A 17,826-nucleotide genomic window follows, 5' to 3' on the forward strand; every position below is an offset into this window, starting at 1 on the left:
GCGATATTTATGTCACTGACCACCACTGAGCCAACAGATTGTGAACCGAATTTCTCCTGCATAGCCCGATCACATAGTTTCATCGCGAAGCACAGGTATCCAGCTAGTGAATGAATAAACAAGTGAAAATTAGCCTGCCAGCTTCTAACCCATCCCTTCAACAGACCAAATGTCGCAGTTAGGAGACAAAAGAAAGACATCCACACTCTGGATATTTATAAAGCTCTTTTTACCGAGTTACAACAGAGACGACAAAGAGGAGAACGTTCTGCAGAGTCTCTTGGGCCGGTTGGCTTGTGCTGATTTGCAACGGGCCCCTTCTCGGTGGAGAGCAGGTGACCCAGGGGCGAGGAAGACCCAGGTGAGGCGGGGAACGGCTGTGAACTGACAGAGAAGGCTACACATAAAAGAACGTGACTGCACGCAACATGCAGGGTGAGAACGGGAGACCCAGAACCCAGAACGAGGTGCCCGCTGATGTTATGTCCCACCTGTTACCAAACTATGTGGAACTCAGGGGGACTCCACAACTGGGACATTGATCACGACGGTGCGATCAAAGCTGGCCAATTGTGGCAAACTGTCTGCCGAGGTTCGATTGCACCGTTCACCGCCCGTTTTAACCCTACCCTACGGACACCCCTGGTTGAAAATACACATTGGCGGACTCCTTGGAGTACGGAAAGGGAGAGAGGAGTTGATACAATTGTGCTGGGCTTGAAGAATCAAGTGTCACTCACACGTACACAAAAAAACCACACGCAGCTCAGAAGCCCATCGATATCGCGTCCAACGCAGCAGCCCAGCCAGACCACAAAAACGGAGGAGGGAATACGGTGGGTGGACAAAATGCATAGATTGTGCCTATCCTGAGCAGGGCAGAAACGAGCAACGAGAAACGAGAAAAATTAGAACCGCCAACCGCGGCCCTTCTGGAGCGTCACAGTGTTAAAAGAGGCTCTAATATTGCTGGAACTAGGGGAGTCAACTCGCCCAACATCCTGTGTAGATTTCACGCATGCAGCACGGGACTCCCAGGAAACGGACGCGGTATTTAAGTCCACAGGAGTCGGGCATATTTCAATGGGCAGATCTGAGGATCAGCTAGCGGTCTGGTAAATGAGAGTCTGCAAAGGGATGAGGGTTGGGGAATGGGGGTAACCAAGGCTCTCTGTTTTATTTGGGCTCAGCCAACACACTGACTCGTCCCCCTTCAAACCATTCCCGGTGTTCCCCCTCCCCAGTTTGGAAAAGAGGGTAGCTTCAGGCCCCCGGAAACAGTGCCCTAGTGTGGTGAGCCAGCAGCGTCTGGTCCCGTCATTCTAGACCAAGTGCTCGGAGCAGATACAACGTAAAAGCCTAGTTATGAGATCGTCCTCCTGCACTTTTGTGGGGAGGGGGGGAGGTGATGCATGGCACAGGGCAGGCCGGGAGAGGGATTCAAAGAGAGTAAGGGAGAATGGGGAGCGGAGGGTCTGTCCTGGCCGAAGAGACGAGCTGGCGCTTCCGAGAAATCGCAAGGGCTGGATCCAGAAGCTCCTGAGTAGTTGGGTTCGGGGGAAGTGCTTGTTGTCACCAAGCTGGAACAGGGGGCAGGGCGCGTGGCAAGTGTGGTCCTCTCCACCAGGAGGCTGGCAGGGTCCTCAGGTCAGCGATCCATCCTCCTCAAGCAGGAGTACAACATTAAGCCTCCTGCGCAGATGATAAACATACCGAACGGCTTCATCCCTCCGTTGGGGACCTGCAGGACAGGAGACAACATAGAATCAGTGGTGCCGCCTTGAACCCTGTTTACCTGCCCCTCGAGGTCCGGCACAAGCCACAATGACCTCGTACCTGACATGACGCCATCGTGGCCGCGATGCCAATCAGTTGTGCATTATAATCCGCTCGATTCTACCCACCCCTCCAAGGAGGCACGTCTTCCGTCTTAAAATGTGAGCTCACAGAAGTCCAACTTTGGCTACGGGATCGATCTTTGTAAGGTCATTTGGGGTCAGAGAGAGACCATCCTCTTGGCTCTTCAGTGCTTACTTTAAGCTCTCTTAATTTCAGTGGTAACGGTTTAAGGCGGGAAGTTTATCCTCGCATTAAGTACCGGTCATCCTCGACTTACCACCACAACTGAGCCCAAATTTTCTGTGGCTGTTGTGAATTTTCCCCCATTTTACTGACTTTTCTTGCCACGGTTGCTAAGTAAATCACTGCAGTTGTTAAATGGGTAGCATGGTTGTTAAGTGAACCTGGCTTCCCCATGGACTTTTTCAGAAGATCACAAATGTGACCCTTGGACACTGAGACCGTCATAAACACATGCCAGTTGCTAAGCGGCTGAATTTAGATCACGTGCAACAGTTCGTAACAGTGGTGCATTGCTGCCAGTTTTATTACTGGTTCGCAACACACGCGCAATGCTGCGCGCGTGTGCACTGTTTAATGTAAATTGATCTTAGCGCATACACAGAACAATTTATAGTGAACTGCGCATGCGCTGTCACTAAAAAACAACACAGCAGCGACATCAGCAGCAGTGAGGGAACTGGGTCCGGGGCGTGGCCAGCCTGGCTCGCTGCTGGTTCTGCAACCCCGGCAAAAATACCAGTACCAGTTCGGGTGAACCGGGCCGAACCAGGAGCCACCCACCTCTGGGTCGTAAACATGAGAAACAGACACAAGTCACTTTTCTTCAGTGCCCTTGTAACTTCGTACAGTCGCTAAACGAACTGTTGAAAGTCGAGAACGACCTGTAGTTACAGTAGCTTGAACTCGGCAAGAATGGGTCTGGCTGTTCGTACCTGACATCAACACAGCTGTCACATCAGTGGTGGGTTCCTACTGGTTTGGACTGGTTGTAGTGGTATGGCAGCCTGAGCCGCTGGAACGGGCAGCGACCCAGGCCTGCCACGCGCCCAAACCATTCTCGCAGTGGCACCATAGGCGCCGCCATCTTGGGTTTTTTGCTTCTGCGTATGCGCAGAGCAATTTTTATAGCTTGCATCAAAGGTAGGCACGTTACGGCCATGAGCAAAGCGGCAGTCGCGACCGCCAGAACCCACTGCTGTATCACACGTCATTAACCTGGATTTAAGGTTAGCGTGTGTATCAGGGAACTCAACCACTCAATTATCCGGCATCAGGGAAGCAGCGAAACAAAGGACAGAAGGGGGAGCCTTGAGGAACAGGAGGAAGAGCTGCAGCCGAGGCAACAGCCAGATAAGGGAGAGCGGAGTCTGAGCCAGAACTGTAACCTGAGGAAGCATCTCAGACGGGATTCAACTTGGTTCCCGTGAAGAGAAAGAGAAGAAGGGGGGGAGGGGGGAGGCGCTATTCGGACTTGCAAAATTCTGTTACTGCAATCTTATCATAAACGTAGTACAGGTGGGTCGGGATTATGGATAGTCCTCGACTTACGACCACAATTGAGCCCAACATTTCTGCTACTAAGCGAATCATCTGTAAATTTTGCCCCATTTTACCCCAGTGGTTAAGTGAATCACTGCAGTTGTTAAGTGAATCACTGCAGTTGTTAAGTGAATCACACGGTTGTTAAGTGAATCTGTCTTCCCCATTGAATTTGCTTTGTCAGAAGGTCGCAAAAGGGGATTGCGTGACCCTGGGACACTGCAACCGACATAAGTCCATGCCAGTTGCCAAGCATCTGAATTTTGATCACGTGACCATGGGGATGCTACAGCGGTCATAATTCATTTTTTTCAGCGCCGTCGTAACTTTGAATGGTCCCTAAACGAACCGTTGGGTCAAGGTCTCCTGGTACTGCATAAATTTTTTCCTCTTGCATTCTACAACAACTCTGCGATTTGCATTTTAAGGACGCATGAAATATTTAATTAATGAACGTTAATTAATACAACACAAAATTTTGAGTTTGCAAAATGTCACTGCCCGGTTCCTAGACATGGGACCGACCCGAATTGCAACCTATTTTGCAGCCGCCATTAAGTAAACGTGGGGATTGCAAAGCAGATGCAACGGTTGCTAAGCGAATGCAGATGTCGTTAAAAGGGACATGGAGGTTGTTAACTGAAGCAATTGTTTGCTAGAGGTGCAGATTCACAAAAAAAAAAAAACAGAAGTCAGTTTTCAAGCGAAACCGTCATAAAACATGGTCATGTGGCCACCTGACACTGCCCCGCTGTCCTCATTTAGAATCCAGGTCGTAAGTCCTCTTTTTGTCAGGTCGGTCATAACTTTGAAGTGTCGCCCAGTGTCATAAATTGAGAACTACCTGGCATAAGTAGAATTCGACCCCGACTTAACACAGCCATTGACTTAACAGGAAGGTTCGGGGATTTGGGGGGGCATAGATTTCAACCACAAACCCCAAAGGTTGAATTTGGAATTGTCCCCCTTTTCCAGATGGAAGCACTGAGGCTGGCTTCAGCATCGGAGAGCCCAGTGCGAATCCAGACATCAGCTCAATGGGCTTTTATTAGAGCTCCATGTCATGTTCACCCAAAGAGACAGGTTTGCTAACCCTGATTCCTCCCTCTCAAGCTCCCCGAAGTAGGGCCACCTTAATGGGACCTTCTAGAAGCAAATTAGAATCTGAAGTAAGCAGAATAACCGACTTGGAAGGGACCTTGGAGGTCTTCTAGCCCAACCCCCTGCCTAGGCAGGAAACCCTACACCGTTTCAGACAAATAGTTATCCAATCTCTTCTTAAAATCTTCCAGTGTTGGGGCATTCACAATTTCTGGAGGCAACTTCTGTTCCACTGATTGATTGTTCTCACTGTCAGGAAATTCCTCCTCAATTCTAAGTTGCTTCTCTCCTTGATTAGTTTCCACCCATTGCTTCTTGTTCTACCCTCAGGTGCCTTGGAGAATAGCTTGACTCCCTCTTCTTTGGGGCAACCCCTGAGATATTGGAAGGCTGCTATCATGTCTCCCCTGGTCCTTCTTTTCATTAAACTAGACCTACCCAGTTCCTGCAACCGTTCATCGTATGTTTTAGCCTCCAGTCCCCTAATTATCTTTGTTGCTCTTCTCTGCCCTCTTTCTAGAGTCTCCACATCTTTTCTACACCGTGACGACCAAAACTGGATGCAATGTTAAACCACAACTGAAGCATTAGTGGTCTTCCTAAGCCATTATAAACTGGCATTAACCCTTCGTGTGATCTTGAGTCTATCCCTCTTAAGACAGCCTAGGATTGTGTTGGTCTTTGATGTTGAACTCACACACGCCTCTGGCTCCTGTTTAAGTGGATGTCCAGCAGGACTCCAAGATCCCTCTCGCAGTTCCTACTATTGAGTCAGGCCCCACGCATATACTAAATCGGTGCATTCGTTTTTTTCTTACCTAAGTGCAAAACCTTATTTTCCTTCTACGCTGAATTTAATCTTGTTGAACAGGGCCGACTTCTCGACTCTGTCGAAATCCTTCTGGATCTTGAGCCGGATCCTCTCAAGGGTTGTCTACTCCCCAGCCCACCCCACAGCTTGGGGCCTCCAGAATCTCCCATCAATCACAATCGTTCTGCTGGAAACTAGAGAGGGGACTTTCTCCAGGTGGGGGCACCTCCCCTACACCCTCCCCTCGGTTTCTCCCCCTGGCTAATCCGACCCTTTTACCTCCACTAGACCGATTAGATCCCACAGATTAGGCCTCCTCCGAATCCCATCCGCCGGCCAATGCCGGCTGGTGACTACCCGGAGGAGAGCCTTCTCTGTGGCTGCTCCGACCCTCTGGAACGAGCTCCCCGTGGAGATTCGAACCCTCACCGCCCTCCAGGCCTTCCGCAAAGCCCTTAAAACCTGGCTGTTCCGACAGGCCTGAGGCTAAAGAGCTTCTGCCCCCCCTTCTCGAATGGTATGGCTGTTGTGTGCTTTTAAATTGTGTATTGTTATGTTCGTCTTTTTTATTCCCTGTCTGTACCCCCCTTCCCTGACTTGAATTGTGAGCCGCCCTGAGTCCCCTTCGGGGAAAAGGGCGGCATATAAATGTAATAAATCCAATCCAATCCCTTTCTGCCTTCAATGCCTTCGAACCTTCCTCCTCCTCCTCCTCCTCCTCCTCCTCCTCCCCCTCCTCCTTCTCCTGCTTCCCAAATTCCAAGCCCTAACTAGGAAATTTGCCCGCTAGCCAATTGGGGGGGGGGGGCGCATACCATCCGTCACAGCTTAGTTGCAAGCCCAAAGCTAAACAAACACTCCGGGATTTGTCAGGAGCACCAAGTAGTACTAAAAGGATTAAAATAATGGGGATTTTGCGACACAGAATTCCCAAATCAGGGTTTGAAAGCCGTTTTTATATAGAAGGGGTTTCTCCCCCACCACCACCGTGAAAGTGGATTGGGTAGTCCTCGCTTAACGACGGCGAATCGGGATCAGGGTTTATGTTGACAAGCCACACAAGGCTGTCCCGCGCACGCGCACTGCTTACGGAGGGCAGTTCTGCTTGCGGCCGTGAAGCGGATCCCGGGTCGTCCTTAAGTGAGGACATCGGGTGGCCATCGTTCGCCATTGGCTGCCAGCCTCCCCATAAATTCTGGAAAAGGAAGTCTGGAAAAGAGTGGCTGTGGGACCCTGGAACGTCGTAAGTATGAGGACGGGTTGTATGTACCACTAATTCAGCACCTTCGGGTTTTTTTAAAAATTATTTTACAGACAGTCCTCGATTTATGACCACAATGGACCTCCAAAATTTGTGTTGCTAAGGGAGACCATTGTTAAGTGAGTTCTGCCCCGTTTTACAACCTTTCCTCCAAATGAGCAAAGTTGATGCAGGAAGCCAGGTTCGCTTAATGACCGTGTGATTCACATAACAACTGCAGTGATTTAATATTTAACAGCTGTAGCCAAAAGGTCGTAATACCAGGTGTGACTCATTTAACCACCATCTTGCTTAGTGACCAGAATTCTGGGCCCACTTGTGGTCATAAGCCGAGTACTGCTGTGTGTAGCCTCGTCATTAACCCACAGGGGATGGCTGCAATATTATTGCTTATTCCCTTTATTATTATTTTTCACTTCTCCCTTTTATTGGCTGCACAGTCCAGTATTATTTTTACGTTCTACTGTTTTGCAAGGAAGGGAAGTCCTCGGCTTTAAGACAGTTCACTTAGTGACCATTCGAAATTACAACAGGACTGAAAAAAAGATAATTATGACCGTTTTTCACACTTACGACCGTTGCAGCCTCCCCCCCCCCTGTCACCTGATCAAAGTTTGGATGCTCGGCAACTGCCTCCTATTTACGATGGTCCCAGTGTCCCTGGGGAGGGTCCCGTGATCCCCTTTTGCGTCCTTCCGACGATCCAATTCAAAGGGGCAGCCGGATTCCCTTAAGAACCTTGTTCCTTATTTAACAACTGCAGTGACTCACTTAACAAGGGTGGCAGGAACGGTCACAAAATGGGCCAAAGCCCACTTAACAAGAGCCGAGGTGGCGCAGTGGTTAAATGCAGCACTGCAGGCTACTGCTAGATCAGCAGTTCAGCGGTTCAAATCTCACCGGCTCAGGGTTGACTCAGCCTTCCATCCTTCCGAGGTGGGTAAAATGAGGACCCAGATTGTTGGGGGCAATATGCTGACTCTCTGTAAACCACTTAGAGAGGCCTGAAAGCCCTATGAAGCGGTATATAAGTGTACTGCTAAGTCTACTGCTATATTAACAACTGTCCCATTTAGCAACAGAAATTTTGAGCTCAATTGTGGTCATACATCGAGGATTCCCTATTCACTGAATGTCTCTATACTGGAGATGAATTCCTGGTAGGTCTAACGTCACTTGGCCAAATAGATAAATAGATACTAGCAATAGCACTTCGACTTATATACCACTTCACAATGATTGACAGTGATTGACAGTCTCTAAGCGGTTCAGAGAGTCAGCCTCTTGCCACCCAGCCATCTGGTTCCTCGTTTTACCAATCTCGGAAGGACGGAAGGCTGAGTCAACCTTGAACCGGTCAGGATCGAACTCCTGGCAGTCGGCAGAGTTAGCCTGCAATGCTGCTTTCTAACCACTGTGCCACCAAGTGGCTCCTTGGGGTAATTGCCACAAAATGACTGGGTGGGATTTATTTCCCAGGGGGTTCCTTGGGAGGGAGGGGGCATATCTACCCACCCTAGAGGGATCTTCTCTGGCTCCCAAATCCCACTGCTCCAAAGGTCCACCATGATGCTCCTCAGAGCCTCACCCAACCACCAATAAAGTCCTTCTAGCCCCAGCTCAGCCAGAGGGGACATGCAGATGCTTCAAAGGAGGAAGGGGGGAAGAAGAGGAAGCGGCAGGAAAGGAGGGGGTATGAGGGGGTTGTCTCTACGGGTCTAGGACAACTCGCTGCAGCCAACTCAACATGGCCAACTCATTGTGGCCAACTCATTGTGGCCAATCTGCCACAGCCAACTGGCCATGGGAAACTCATCATGGTCAACTGGCCATGGGAAACTCATCATGGTCAACTGGCCATGGTCAACTGGCCATGGGACAACTCATCATGGTCAACTGGCCATGGGAAACTGGCCATGGGAAACTCATCATGGTCAATTGGCCATGGTCAACTGCCCATGGGACAACTCATCATGGTCAACTGGCCATGGGAAACTGGCCATGGGAAACTCATCATGGTCAATTGGCCATGGTCAACTGCCCATGGGACAACTCATCATGGTCAATTGGCCATGGGAAACTGGCCATGGGAAACTCATCATGGTCAATTGGCCATGGTCAACTGGCCATGGGACAACTCATCATGGTCAACTGGCCATGGTCAACTGGCCATGGCACAACTCATCATGGTCAACTGGCCATGGGACAACTCATCATGGTCAACTGGACATGGTCAACTGGCCATGGGACAACTCATCATGGTCAACTGGCTATGGGACAACTCAACATGGTCAACTGGCCATGATCAACTGGCCATGGCACAACTCATCATGGTCAACTGGCCATGGACAACTCATCATGGTCAACTGGCCATGGTCAACTGGCCATGGGACAACTCATCATGGTCAACTGGCCATGGGAAACTCATCATGGTCAATTGGCCATGGTCAACTGGCCATGACACAACTCATCATGGTCAACTGGCCATGGCACAACTCATCATGGTCAACTGGCAATGATCAACTGGCCATGGCACAACTCACCACTATGTTGGCATAGAATCCCTTAAGAAAGGATGCAAAAGGAAGGACAAAATAAAATCGGAATGACAAAAAAAGTTTTCAATTGTTTTAAATAAAATTAAATTGAATTGTTGGATTGTCCCCCAGCGAGTTGGCCGCAGCTGATTGTCCCGTTCCTCTACAGAGAGGAGCAGGCAGGAAAGAGCGCATGCTGGGAAGAAGGGATGAAGCGGCCCAGACCCACAGCACAGCCGGGTGGGGGGAAATGCCGATTTCGAATACCTGGTTGGGGTTTAGGAGGAGGAGGAGGAGGTCTCAGCCCACCAGCACCAGAGGAGAGCCACTATGACAACCAGTCCTATGAGAGGGAGGGAGATCGTGGGGGAGCCCGGGGTGGGGGAGGCCTGGGGGAGAGTGGGGATGGGGTGGGGGAGCGTGAAATGCCATTCAGACATGAAGCCACCCAGAGGACAGAAGACAGAAGAGGCAGGGAGGAGGAGGAAGAGGAGGAAGAGGAGAGAAAAAGAGAAAGATTAGAGGATTTACAACCTGGGTCCAGTGGTGAAGTTCAATTTTTTTACTACCGGTTCTGTGGTGTGGCTTGATGGGCGTGGCTTGATGGGCATGGCAGGGGAAGGATACTGCAAAATCTCCATTCCCTCCCCAGTCTGGGGGCCACCCAGAGGTGGTATTTGCCGGTTCTCCAAACCAGTCAAAATTTCCGCTACCGGTTCTCCAAATTATTCAAAATTTCTGCTACCAGTTCTCTGAACTACTCAAAATTTCTACTACTGGTTTTCCAAACTACTGGAAATTTCTGCTACCGGTTCTCCAAATTATTCAAAATTTCTGCTACCAGTTCTCTGAACTACTCAAAATTTCCATTACTGGTTTTCCAAACTACTCAAAATTTCTGCTACCAGTTCTCTGAACTACTCAAAATTTCCGCTACCGGTTCTCCAAATTATTCAAAATTTCTGCTACCAGTTCTCTGAACTACTCAAAATTTCTACTACTGGTTTTCCAAACTACTGGAAATTTCTGCTACCGGTTCTCCAAATTATTCAAAATTTCTGCTACCAGTTCTCCAAACTACTCAAAATTTCCATTACTGGTTTTCCAAACTACTCAAAATTTCTGCTACTGGTTTTCCAAACTACTGGAAATTTCCGCTACCGGTTCTCCAAATTATTCAAAATTTCTGCTACCAGTTCTCTGAACTACTCAAAATTGTCACTACTGGTTTTCCAAACTACTCAAAATTTCTACTACTGGTTTTCCAAACTACTGAAAATTTCCGCTACCGGTTCTCCAAATTATTCAAAATTTCTGCTACCGGTTCTCCGAACTACTCAAAATTTCCACTACTGGTTTTCCAAACTACTCAAAATTTCTGCTACTGGTTCTCCGAACTACTCAAAGTTTCCGCTACCAGTTCTCCAGAACCTGGCAGAACCTGGCGGATTTCACCCCTGCCTGGGTCGTTTTTGGTGGGTTTCAAACCTGCTTAAATGCTGCAGGGGCTCAGCAGAGAATGGGATCAGGGGAGGGGGGTGGTTCACAGGACAACCGAATTTGCAAAAGTATCTTGGGAAAGTTGGCTAGGACTAAGGATGAGATGCCTCCAGGAGAGTTTTGGTCGCCATTGTGAGGTTCTGGGAACCCTAGGGAGAACTTAAGATGTGGGCCACTGATCCAGAACTGTTCCAGAACTGTGCTCCATTCAAGACATTACTCCTGGTTTTGGAAGGCTGCCCCATGGAAGGGGTGTGTGGAGCTACTCCCCAGATCACCCAAGAGAAGAAGAACCCCCAAAAAGATGGACATTGAAGAAGGAGAGATCCATCTTCCATCAACTGGTGGATCTTCTTGTTAACTTCCAATGTTCTGGAGAAGATCTCCCCACCCCGTTCCTTGGGACAATCCTTCAAGAACTAGAAGATGTCTAACCTTCTGTCCCTTAGGTCTAAACAATCTCAGTTCCTTCAACTGATCTTTGCGGGATTTCACCTCCAAGCCCTTCGCCATCTAGGTTGCCCTCCTCTGCCCTCTTCCTCGTTCCTCGGCCTCCTTCGTGAATTGTGGTGGTCAGAACCTTGTACGCAACATGCACCGTAGGGGGCAACCTGATAGAGAATCCGTACCTGTTGACCCCCTGCTCCTTGACCACTCAACAAGGAGAACTTTCTGGTGGCCAAAGGTGCTTTTAATTTCCCCCAAAAGACAAGTGGGCTTTCTCATTTTTTCCCCCTCCCCTTTGGAAATCTTTTGCTTCTCAACCAAAGAAGCTTCTTCAGGTCTTGGATGAGAAGTTCTGAAGTTCTAAAGAAGAGTTTTGGATGAGAAGTGAAATGTTTTCAACCAAGAAAGTCCAGTTACCTTTTTGGAGGGGGAGCAGGGGGAAGCACCTTTGGGACAACCATGACCCGAATGATTGAGAATCGTCACATTCTGGTGGTTCACTCATGGTCCCACCTGGAGCCCAGCAGAACCCCAAGCAGACACAATGGCTAAGTTATTTTGCTAAAAGGTCCGTGGTCTTCACCCCCATCCTCCATGGCTTTTATCTTCCCTGTTCCAGGAGATCAGAATTTGAAATCATGGTGGATTCCACCAAGAAACCACAGGAACATAATGTTGCCAATGAAGAAGAATATTCGAGATGAGGTGTCCTTGGTAGTTCTCTTGGAGGCGTTTCATTACGTCATTCAGTTGACTAACACTGATGATGTTACCCAGTTGGGTCATGAACTGTCTACAAGTAAACCACCAAGCTCAGAGAGCACCCAGGACTATCTCCTTCTCTTCCTTCTCCTCTGCCTCCTCCTCCTCCTCCTCCCTCCTTCCTTCCTCCTCTCTACAAATCCCCTTCCATTCTAGCACTGATGACGTTACTTAGTTTGGGTCATGAAATGTCTACTAGTAAACCACCAAGCTCAGAGGGCACGTAGGACCACCTCTTCATCTTCCTTCTCCTCCTCCTCCCTCCTCCTTCCTTCTTCCTCCTCTCCACAAACCCCCTTCCATTCTAGCATTGATGACGTAACCTAGTTTGGGTCATAAAACATCTCAGAGAAAACCACCAAGTTCAGAAAGCACCAAGGACCTCAACCTCCTCCTCTCTTCCTCCTGCTCCTCTCTTCCTCCTCCTTCCTCCTCCTCCTTTCCACAAACCCCCTTCCATTCTGGCACCGATGGCGTTACTGAGTTTGGGTAACGAAACATCTCGAAGAAAACAATCAAGCTCAGATGCCACCAAGGACACCACGCTGCTTTGCTGGAGTGTTTGATTCTCGCGAAACATCTCTGGATCTCCACCATCCTTGGCTCTTTGGGACGGCCAATGCGGAGAACCTCTATTGAAGATAGGCCTCCGAGCGCAGCCTTGATGAGAAGCGTGACCCGACAAAAGGGCGAACGACAAAACCGCGCCCGACTAAATCGTGTCGCTAAAACTGCGACGTCATCAACTCGCCGACAACAGCACGTCGACAGAAGGGCGATTTACAACAGCGCATCGGCAGAAGGGCGATTTAAGTTAAGGTAAGGGTTAGGTTTAGGGTTAGGTTTAGGGTTAGGGTTAGGGTTAGCGTTACGTTTAGGGTTAGGGTTAGCGTTACGTTTAGGGTTAGGGTTAGGGTTAGGGTTAGGTTTAGTTTTACAGCGCGCTTCTGTCGCCGCACTGTTGTCGGCACGATTCAGCGCTCATTCGTCGGAGCGCTTTAGAACACACGGTTTTGTCACCGCGGTTTAGTCGGGCGCGATTTTGTCGTTCGCCCTTTTGTCGGTGAACCGTTGAGAAGACCCCCCTGGTCCCAGAGGTGGCTGTGTGTGTGCGCGTGTGTGCAAGTGGCCTTACCCGTCCTCCTATGGGAATGGTGCCGTTCAGCCGTTCAATCTCCTCCCTGCACAGATGGAGCTCCTCCTGAAGCTGCTCCCACTCGTACTGGCTGTGGCGGTACCTCTCCTCCAGTTCCCGCAGGTCCTGCTGCGCTCGGTCGCGCTGCCAAAAGCCGAGAAGAAGGAGAACCGTCACGGGAGGCCCACCAAGAGCCCTCTGCCCGGCTGGCACAGGCACCACGCTCCTCCTACAAGGGGGTGGGCTGTGCCGTTTGGCCGACGTCTCTGGGGCTGGTGAGGCAGGAGACCCTGGGCCACTTCCAGTCGCTTCTTGAAAACCTCCAGCGATGGGCCGCCTGCAACCTCTGGAGGGAAGCCGTTTGTTCCACGGCTCGATTGTTCTCACTGGCAGGAAATCCCTCCTTAATTCTCCTAAGTAGAACATAGACTCAGAGAGTTGGAAGGGACTTTGGAGGTCCAACTCCCTGATTGAGCAGGAGATCCTAGACCTGGGATGGCGAACCTATGGCGCACAGAAGCCCTCTCTGCGGGCACATGAGCCCTCTCGCCCCAGTTGAGCTCCACCGCACATGCCTTGCACATCCCGCCAGCCAGCTGAGTTTTGGGTCTCTGCCATACATGTGTGAGGGCCCATTTTTGTTCCCAGGAGGCTGCAGGGCAGTGGTGGGTTACGACCGGTACGGCCCGGTACAGTCGTACCGGTGCCTGCCGAGAGCACCAGGTGCCGTTCCAGTACAGTGCTCCGGAGGGCCCGCCTGTCCGCCCACGTTCCTTACTGATATTTAACATTTTCGGGGCTTACGCGCACCCGCACAGAGCATACGGCGCCTGCACAACGCTCCGCCGAGCAGCTGGAGCGTCATTGAGGCTCGTGGACGCGCCGCTGGAAGGCGCACGTTCATGTGGAGGACACCGGCCCCTGTTGCAACAGTACCGGCTGCAACGGGATCCGGAAGCCACCACCGGTATATATATGCTTAATAGTTATCTTTTGAGAGCTGACTGCAATGAAATTTCATTTTAATGTACGCTGATTAGTCTACATTTAAAGTGGCAAAGATCCTATCCTATTGTATCCTATCCTATCCTATCCTATTCCTATATCCTATTCTATTCTATTTTATTTTAGTTTCCTATTCTTTCGAATCGTATTCTATCCTATTCTATTTTAGTTTCCTATTCTTTCGTATTGTATTGCGTTGCGTTGCACTGTGTTCTGTTCTATTCTATTCTACTCTATTCTACTCATTTCTCTTCTATTCCTATATTCTATTCTATTTTAGTTTCCTATTCTTTCGTATTGTATTGTGTTGTGTTGTGTTGCACTGCGTTCTGTTCTATTCTATTCTATTCTATTCTATTCTACTCTACTCTACTCTACTCTACTCTACTCTACTCTAACTCTAACTCTAACTCTAACTCTAACTCTAACTCTAACTCTAACTCTAACTCTAACTCTACTCTACTCTACTCTACTCTCACTGTCAGGAAATTTCTCCTTAGTTCTAGCTTGGTCCTCTCCTTCCCACCCGTTGCTCCGTGGCCTTGATCAGTGATTAGGTCTTTGGCTGTGTGAAACCCTACCAAACTCCCTGCTCCGCCCCATTGTATTCAGCCATGCAACTGAGGGTGGAGATCATCTGTGACCTTGAGATGAGGTGCCATCAGAGAGCTCATGACACCCAACGATGCGTTCCCAATCCAAACTGGAGGTGGCCTTGGAAGTTGGGATGTCTACGGGCTTTGAAGGACCAGATGAAGAGAGAAACAAGCTGGGATGAAACCCAAGCCAACAACCTTCTGTGTGAAGGAGCATCTAAACAACTCGTCCTGACTGGTGCTTTCGTTGGGTTTAAACGGAGCTGGGTTGTGATGCTGCCAACCTTCTAGACCAGGGGTGTCAAACTTCATTTCATTGAGGGTTGTGTTTGACCTTGAGGGGGGGACAGGGTTGGCGTGGCCAGCTCGACGTGTCGGGGACGCCTATGGTGGCCCAAGCGCTCTGCCAGTGAAAACTGGTTCCTGAGCTCCGTTTTCAGCTGTGACGGCCTCCTGCAACCCTCTGCTAGTGGAAACGGACTCCCGAGCTTCCCATTCAACCATCTCAAACCATGAAGCCACCTGCAAGGAAACCAGGGTTTGATTGGGGCCATCCTTGAAGACTGACATCAACTACTTGATGTCCATCATCTGGGCTTCCTGTTCAACATCTCAAACCACAAAGCCAATGGGCAAGAACCAAGAGGAAATGGCAACGGTTTGATTGGGGCCCTCCTTGAAGACTACTTGAAGAGTCACTTGAGGTTCTTCATACGGACTAGAAACTAACTGGACAGTTCTCTTTCTCAGACCTTATGACCGTTCTACTTGTGAGTCACTAGGGTATCTCCAGATGCTGAGGACCTCAGATGAGCTCAAGAAACCATCTAGGATGAGGCTGAGCTGATCCCTCTCCACCATTAAGCTTACCTGCCCTTCCCTCCCTGGACTTTCGTCGGGCTCTTGGTCAGAGGAAGGCTCCCTCCTCGGTCTTCTCTCATTGTCTGGATCTTGGATGGAAGACTGATCTTCTCTCTCCATGTCTGGCACGCTAGACTGGGCCTCAAAGCCCTGCCAAGCAAGAAGAGGGTGGGAGAGGAAGCTCCATCACCATCTCTTCTGGGGTGGCTTTTCTGTCACCCCATCCTCCCCACCTGTGTCTTTTGTCTCCCCTCTGCCCACTTTCCTCCATGTTCTAGACCAGTGGTCTCCAACCTTGGCGACTTTAAGACTTGTGGACTTCAACTCCCAGAGTTCCTCAGCCAGCAAAGCTGGCTGAGGAACTCTGGGAGTTGAAGTCCACAGGTCTTAAAGTTGCCAAGGTTGGAGACCACTGGTCTAGACAACCCAGAAGAACTTCTAGGTCCCCCCCCCCACAAAGTTCTTGACTGTTCCATCTCTTCTCACAGAATCGTAAGGTTGAAAGGGACCTTGGATGCCTTCTAGTCAACCCCTCTGCCCAACGCAGGAACTTCCTACCATTCTGGACAAATTGTTGTCCAGCTCTTTTCTTGAAAGCCACCAATCACGGAGCACTCACAGCTCCACTTAACAGCTCTTCAACTCAGGAAAGTCCTCCTCAATTCAGGTTTGGGTCTTCTCCATCCAAATTGTAGACAACCCGGGAGAACGTCCATCATCCAAGGTTCTTGGATGTCCCATCCCTGCTCATAGACTCATAGAGTTGAGAGGGACTTTGGATGTGTTCTAGTCAACCCCCCCCTACCCAAGACAGGAACCCCCCCTACCATTCTGGAGAAAGGGCTCTCCAGTCCTATCTTGAAGACCATCAGTGATGGAGCACCCATAGCTTCATTTAATAACTACCCAAGTCTGCAAATTCCTCATCAATTCAAGTTTGGGCCCCTCCCTGAACTGCTTGGAGCCATGGGTTCTCATCTTACCCTCAGGTGCTCTGGAGAACAAATTGTCTCCCTGCTCCTTGTAAGATCTCCTCAGAGATCAGAAGATCATGTCTCTCCTTCAACTTCTCTTCTTTTAGCTAAACCTACCCAGTTCCTTCCTTTCATCAATTTCTAGAGCAGAGGTGGGGAACGATGGCCCCTTTTATGACTTGTGGACTTCAACCCACAGGATATCTGAGTCTGCAAGAACCAGAGCTGGTTTGGGATGCTCCTTGAACATCAGTCACTTGACATCCATCTTCTGGGCTAGAAAACCTTCAACCTGACTGACCCACAAGGACCTGAAGACCTTAGCAAGGATGGTGGCACTCCATCTGCACACTCAGCTCTTTGCTAATGGACGGGGGGGTGGTCCTCTTTCTGTGATCTGCAAGGTTGGCCATCCTGGTGGTCCCCCTGAGGAAGATGCAGGACTGAGGCCCTCAGATGTGGCCAGGAAATCACCCGGGATGGGCCCGAACTGTTCTTTCTCCACCATTACCTGCTTACCTGCCCTTCCCTCTCTGAACTTCTGTTGAGTTCTTGGTCAGGACGAAACTCTGCATTCCTTTCCCTCTCCCTCCAACTCTTAAGATCATCTTCTATCCCTTCTCTCAGGGATATTCTCCTCTTGAATCTTCTATTATTGATCGGCTCCTGGCTGGAAGAGTGATCTTCTCTCTCCGTTTCTGGCATATTGAAGTGGGCCAGAATAATGCCCTGGCAGGCAAGAAGAGGATGGAAGTGTCTCATAGCTCCATCACCATCTCTCCTGAGGTGGCTTCTCTATCATCCCATCCTCCCCACCCATACCTTGGTCTACAACAGTGGTTCCCAAACGTGGCAACTTTAAGACTTGTTGGACTTCAACTCCCAGAATTCTCCAGCCAGTTCAAACTTGGCAACTTTAAGACTTGTTGGACTTCAACTCCCAGAATTCTCCAGCCAGCTCTGCTGGCTGGAGAATTCTGGGAATTGAAGTCCACAAGTCTTAAAGTTGCCAAGTTTGGGAACCAATGGTCTACACTCTGCCCTCAAAGGCCCAGACAATGGACTTCCTGCCCCTCCTAAATTTCTTGAACGTTCCATCCCTTCCCATACAACCGTAGGGTTAAAAGAAATCTTGGATGTCTTCTAGTCAACCCCCCCCCCCTGCCTAAGGCAAGAACCCTCCTACCATTCTGGACAAAGGGCTGTCCAATCCTATCTTGAAGACCACCAGTGATGGAGCACCCATAGCTTCATTTAATAACTACCCAAGTCAGCAAATTCCTTCTCAACTCAAGTTTGGGCCTCTCCCTGAACTGCTTGGAGCCATGGGTCCTCATCTTACCCTCGGGTGCTCTGGAGAACAAATTGTCTCCCTGCTCCCTGTAAGATCTCCTTGGTTGGGTTCTACCATTCTTGGACACTCCTTTCTTGAAG

The 17,826-nt window shown here is 49.7% G+C and overlaps 1 protein-coding gene across 1 annotated transcript in view; it reads right to left on the bottom strand.

Annotated features, from left to right (window-relative positions):
* Window positions 1-214: 214 nt before the first annotated feature.
* The window catches only part of CCDC136 (coiled-coil domain containing 136), a 38,740-nt gene continuing 21,128 nt past the window's right edge, over window positions 215-17,826 (bottom strand). The window contains 4 exon segments of the mRNA XM_087722642.1: window positions 215-1,741; window positions 12,957-13,100; window positions 15,428-15,568; window positions 16,912-17,121. Of these exon segments, the coding sequence (XP_087578768.1) occupies window positions 1,649-1,741; window positions 12,957-13,100; window positions 15,428-15,568; window positions 16,912-17,121 (588 nt within the window). The 3' untranslated portion in view covers window positions 215-1,648.

Source organism: Thamnophis sirtalis, unplaced genomic scaffold, assembly GCF_051295495.1.
Source record: "Thamnophis sirtalis isolate CommonGarterSnake01/CBP01778 unplaced genomic scaffold, rThaSir2_p1.2 scaffold_9, whole genome shotgun sequence".
NCBI classification, from domain to species: Eukaryota; Metazoa; Chordata; class Lepidosauria; order Squamata; family Natricidae; genus Thamnophis; species Thamnophis sirtalis.